Source organism: Mus caroli, unplaced genomic scaffold (genome assembly GCF_978045245.1).
Source record: "Mus caroli unplaced genomic scaffold, Mus_caroli_1 scaffold_16, whole genome shotgun sequence".
Lineage (NCBI taxonomy): Eukaryota > Metazoa > Chordata > Mammalia > Rodentia > Muridae > Mus > Mus caroli.
This window is the reverse complement of record NW_028227271.1, coordinates 61006379-61012378: the sequence shown is the minus strand read 5'-3', so window position 1 is coordinate 61012378 and position 6000 is coordinate 61006379. Positions and strand designations below refer to the sequence as shown.

The 6000-nt window shown below is 40.7% G+C and overlaps 1 protein-coding gene across 2 annotated transcripts in view; it reads left to right on the top strand.

Moving 5' to 3' along the window:
• The first annotated feature begins 2748 nt into the window (after window positions 1-2748).
• Emc2 (ER membrane protein complex subunit 2) overlaps window positions 2749-6000 on the top strand; it is a 42335-nt gene continuing 39083 nt past the window's right edge. The window contains exon 1 of one of the 2 annotated variants that reach the window (XM_021183371.3): window positions 2749-2869. In XM_021183371.3, the coding sequence (XP_021039030.1) occupies window positions 2830-2869 (40 nt within the window). In that variant the 5' untranslated portion in view covers window positions 2749-2829. The remainder of the gene's footprint in view (window positions 2870-6000) is intronic. The other variant, XM_085831802.1, reaches the window with a different exon arrangement.

Below are 6000 nucleotides of genomic sequence, written 5' to 3'. Positions count from 1 at the left end.
TCATATTGTTGTTCCACCTATAGAGTTACAGATCCCTTTAGCTCCTTGGGTACTTTCTCTAGCTCCTCCATTGGGGGCCCTGTGATCCATCCAATAGCTGACTGTGAGCATCCACTTCTGTGTTTGCTAGGCCCCGGCATAGTCTCACAAGAGACAGCTATATCTGGGTCCTTTCAGCAAAATCTTGCTAGTGTATGCAATAGTGTCAGTGTTTGGAGGCTGATTATGGGATGGATCCCCAGATATGGCAGTCTCTAGATGGTCCATCCTTTCGTCTCAGCTCCAAACTTTGTCTCTGTAACTCCTTCCATGGGCGTTTTGTTCCTAATTATAAGAAGGGGCAAAGTGACCATACTTTGGTCGTCGTTCTTCTTGAGTTTCATGTGTTTTGCAGATTGTATCTTGTATCTTGGGTATTCTAAGTTTCTGGGCTAATATCCACTTATCAGTGAGTACATATCATGTGAGTTCTTTTGTGATTGTGTTACCTCACTCAGGATGATGCCCTCCAGGCCCATCCATTTGCCTAGGAATTTCATAAATTCATTTTTAATAGCTGAGTAGTACTCCATTGTATAAATGTACCACATTTTCTGTATCCATTCCTCTGTTGAGGGATATCTGGGTTCTTTCCAGCTTCTGGCTATTATAAATAAGGCTGCTATATACATAGTTGAGCATGTGTCCTTCTTACCAGTTGGAACATCTTTTGGCTATATGCCCAGGAGAGGTATTGCGGGATCCTCCAGTAGTACTATGTCCAATATTCTGAGGAACCGCCAGACTGATTTCCAGTGTGGTTGTACAAGCTTGCAATCCCACCAACAATGGAGGAGTGTTCCTCTTTCTTCACATTCTTGCCAGCATCTGCTGTCACCTGATTTTTTTATCTTAGCCATTCTTACTGGTGTGAAGTGGAATCTCAGGGTTGTTTTGATTTGCTTTTCCCTGATGATTAAGGATGCTGAACATTTCTTTCAGGTACTTCTCAGCCATCCGGTATTCCTCAGGTGAGAATTCTTTGTTTAACTCTGAGCCCCATTTTTTAATGGGGTTATTTGATTTTCTGGAGTCCGACCTATTTTTTTTTTTTTACTTCCATTATCATTCTGGTTTTATTTTTTCCAGTATTTTATCTCCTTATTAAATTGTTTCAACAACATAAATGAACTTCCTTATTTCATTTTGCTGTCTGTATTCTCTGTGATAATTCTTGAGTCCATTGTGAGTTGTTGTGCCATATTTAAAATGATTTTTAAAAATCTGTATATGAACTTTTATGTTAATCATTTTTGCTGGAGGCCATTTGAATGAGGTTGGTAATTTTTGGCGGTATCAAGTTGTCTTAAATTTTCATGCTTCTTAGGTTTATCTCCTGGGATATGACTATTGGGGGGTCAAATTTTTGCTTAAGACTGGAGGTCTGCTGTTGTGTGGTGCTATGTTAGATTGGTGTTCTAGGTACCAGGCTCTATCTTTTGACTGCTGCTGAGAGTTGAGTTTGAGTATTGCCTATTTGCAACTATTCAGTAACTAACCCATTTTTCATAACAGTAGATAATAATAGAATACAAAATGAGTATAAAATGAATGCTTCTTAAATATTAGTTCTTGAAGTGGTGAGTCAATGCCACTGTGTATACTGATAGTATGGGTGGAAGGGAGGCAAAAGGGTCACAACTGCAGTGTGACTAGCAATAAGTATTGGGCTGTTAGACTGGAAGTAGAGGAGATTGGCCCACATAGGATTTTAAATAATTGAGTAAAAGCAAAAATGGGGGGGGATGTGTGGGCCATTTGGTTAATGATAGACTAAAATGAAGACGTAAGTTTAAAGTAGGTCTGCCTTTGAGCTTTCAGAAATGGAAAAGTAAGAGGAATGGGTATAAGAAAAGAGAAAGGGGAAAAGGAGAGATAGAGGTAGACATAGAGATAGATATAGATAAATAGAGAAGGATGGAGGAAAAGCAAAAAAGAGAAAGAAACAGTATGGGATAATATTTACACTGCTCCGTTTTATCAGAGCATTGGTATGAATTTGACTGAAGCATTTAATATTGTTTTGAATGAAATGTTTTTTTAAGTCTGCTTAGTCTGAGGAGAATCTTTTTTGTTTATATGGAGATTTTAGTCAACAATAGTATCACATCGTATATTTGTTATTTTGGTAAAAGCTATTAGGAGTTCTTTACCTTCCAACATGGTAACTATTTGAGGAGATAGATAAGTTAATTAATTGTAGTAATAATCTCAAATCGTTACCCTATACACCTTAAATATATATATATACTTTTGTCAATGATACTTCATTAAGACTGAGATATCATTGAGAACTGTGAAAGAATTGAATGAGTCTTACTAAAGGAAAATGAAAAAACCTGGAGCGGCAGACACTAAAGATATTACATTTGATAAAATCGCAGGAAAAGTAGATAGTTATCTAAACTCGCAGTAAAAGTAGAAAGTTACCTCAGCCCAAGAACCTCAGCCTCAGCTGTCTGTCACAGACTCCTTCCTCAGCAGCTCCCTCAGGTCCCCGCTGGCCCCGCCCCGCCCTCCGGCCCCGCCCTCCGGCCCCGCCCTCCGGCCCCGCCCTCCGGCCCCGCCCTCCGGCCCCGCCTCTCCGGCTTCTTCCCACTAGTCTGGCCACTCAGACCTCTCTGGCTCCGCCCTCTCTCCCCTTGAGTGGCTTACAAATGAGAGGAAGATTCCGGCCACTCCCCGCTATCGACCAATAAAAACTGGCCTCGTCATTTGCCACTTCCCGGTCGCGGGTGAAGTGCTGCGTCTCCCCGCCCTCTCTCCTCACCGCCTCCGGGTTCTAGGAAGATGGCGAAGGTCACTGAGCGTTATGATGTGACTTGGGAAGGTAATTTTGGGCGGGGAGGGTGCAGGAAGACCCAAAGCCCTGGGAAATGGTTCAGAATTACCCAGAATCCCCGGAGAGATTCGTACCCGGTTGTGTCCTCCGTCGGGCAGCTCTTTCTGAACTGCCCGAACCGAGTGGACACTGTGGCTGGTTCTTTCCTGGGCCCGGCCACAATCTGCGGCGTACCATGTCGCGATTGCTGGCCCGTACACCGATCCACCTGCCTCCCTGCGCACCGGTTTTGTTATCTTCTGTTTAGGAGGCAGGAGGGACGCGGGGCTGCGACTGTCACACAGCATGTGGTTTCTGGGAGGCGAGGAGGCGGGATCAATGTGTTGAAGCCAAGAAATAAGTGCAGTGGGATCTGTTTCTTCAACATGCACTTTCCATGGGTTTAGAAACTCTCCATTTTAACTTCCTTGGCCAGTCCTATTTAAAGCACATACAATGTAGCTTCTTACTTACTTTCTGCCAACTAATTCATTTTCTGAAGGAGATTGTAACTGGTTAAATTGGAGGTATGTGTTCACATGTGATAGTCTTATCCTGTCTGATTGACCAAGAGTGGAGAATCTTTAAATAAAATATTTAAATCTTGGGATCAGTTCTGTATGAGCTGTTATCTCTTTCAAAAAACGTTGGTGGGAGTCATGCTTAAGAAAATAAATGTTTTTAAAAGCATGAGATTTCTGTCCAGATCCCCAGCAGTTGGCACAGTACAGTGTACTTCAGTAGCTAATTTGCCCATTGAATACTTTTGTAGGATCTTTAACATGTAGAGTGAAATTTACATGAATTGTTTGAATGCAAATAAATCTCAAATAGTATTAGAAGGTAAAGATTTTATATTGAATAAAATCCTAGTCCTAGTTCTTTATGTCATATAAGACAAATGTTCAAAGAGTTTACAGTTTAATGGAACAACAGACCTGTCAATTCATTTTTAAAAAGTTCATGTCAACACATACCCTCCCACTGTAAAGTAGATAGGTTAGTAGGTGTTCCTTTCACTGCTTTTAAACATGTTATAAATACCTTAAGATTGTTGAAAAGTGATATTTTTAAGGTGTGTGAAGGATAGCTTTTAAAATCTGTTAATGTGTACAATCAAGAGACAAAGATTATGTTACTATTGGCAAGCAAAACGATTATGTGTAGCTTCATGCTGTCCTGTGGGCATTCTAAGGTATAGCGATATAACTAGATTTGGAATAGTGACTGCTGTGCAATTTGTTGAGCAACGAAAGAAGAAATTATTTTTAAAGTGGTCAGTAAGCTTCTAACCTGAGAGAAAAGATTTTGTTGTTGGCTGATAGTTTTTTTGTTTGTTTTTTATTTTTGTTTTTCAAGACAGAGTTTCTCTGTATAGTCCTGGCTGTCCTGGGAACTCACTCGGTAGACCAGGCTGGCCTCGAACTCAGAAATCCACCTGCCTCTGCCTCCTGAGTGCTGGGATTATTATGTCACTCTGCTGAATGATCTGGCTCTCGATGGCATCTAGCTGGAGCCACTGCCTGTCCCAACTCTGAGCTGGCTCAGCTTGTCTTTCCTAGATTGCCTAAATTGGCATGCACTTGTCTTCACCGTTGGCACAAGTGATTCCTTCCATCAACAGAGTTCTCCCCTCATAGCCTCTCTCCTCACTCTTAAATGTTAGTCTCTCAGAATCGTGCTCAAAAGTTACAGGTTGCTGTACCCTTAAGCACGCATCTTCTCACCCCTGCCACCATATTTACAAGAGAAGTAAAGAGGAGAAAACATGAAAATGAAAATCTCAAGCAACTGAATGGAACAAAACCTCCTGGATTGTGTGCTTTCTTTCTATTGAAGCACTTGCTTGCTTCTGTTACCTCAAAATTTTTTCTCTGTTAGAATGAAAGAAACTAGGCCTACTTTGCTCATTTTTATGTAACTAGTGCTTGGCACAGTGAAGAAACAATTTACTAATGGACTGAATTATTCAGAGTGTTTACAACCAACACTAATAAGTTGTCCATGCTTTTTCTAGCTTTCTGGCCACTATCTTATGTGAACCTGGGCACCCCAGTGACTAGGACACAGTTTCCTTATTGTAAAATGAAGGCTTAATTTTCCTGAAAACCTGTTTGATGAGAATATGGATGGTTGATGAGATGACACTCAGATGGAGCTTTGTTTGGATATGGTGGACAGACAGAGTCAGCTGTATCCTTAGGACCTCCATTAGCATCATAAATGGATCCAAAGAACACTATAGAGTGTGTATGTGTGGGGTGTCTGTGTGTGTGCATATATATGTCTCTTTGTGTGGTGTTTGTTACATGTCATACATGAGAGTGTGGGTGTGCATAGGCACAAAGATGCCAGGAGAGGGAGTTATATATCTTGCTGTATACTCTTTATTTGAGGCGGGGTTTATCACTAAACCTGAAGCCAGGCTAGAAGACTGCAAACACCAGTGAGCAATATCTCCTCCCCTGACTTCTTTCCTAGTGCTGGGGTTAGAGCTAAGCAGGGCTCTTTATGTTTTGCAAGGGATTCAACTCAGGATCTTATGCTTGCAAAACAAGGACTCTTACCCAACAAGAGCTCTTAACCATTGAGCATCTCCCGAGACCCTGTAATTTTTGTAATAGGAATGCATATAAAAGACTTTAGTAAGTTTAACACTCTTTTAAGTCTCAAATAGATGATATAAACAAATAAAATGTTCATTTCATAAGCCAGTTGAAAGCATTTGTTAAGTAGAATATTTAGAATTTAGACTTGTAAGGAAATTAGTCAAGTTTCTTGAGAATATATATTTAGGCATGGCTGGATAGGGTGCCTTGTGCAGAGCCTAGCATAATAGATGTGAAATGAGTTTTTAAGATACTGTAGAGAATTTTGTTTGTATTCCTCCCTTTTTACTTCATACCTTAAGAAGCCACCATTTTGACAGTTCATGGATGCAGCTTCCCTCTCATATCTAGAAGACATAGTCTCATAGCTAACATTATGGTTTGCTGACTCTCAACTTTTCAGCCACATTTTTGGAATTTTCTCTGAGACTGGGGTATAGGCACTGCACTGTATAAGTATCAACAGTTTGGTTTCTGTATCTTACTTTTTCTTTGAGGTGCTAGGAACACCTTGTGCCAGTTCAAATGTTT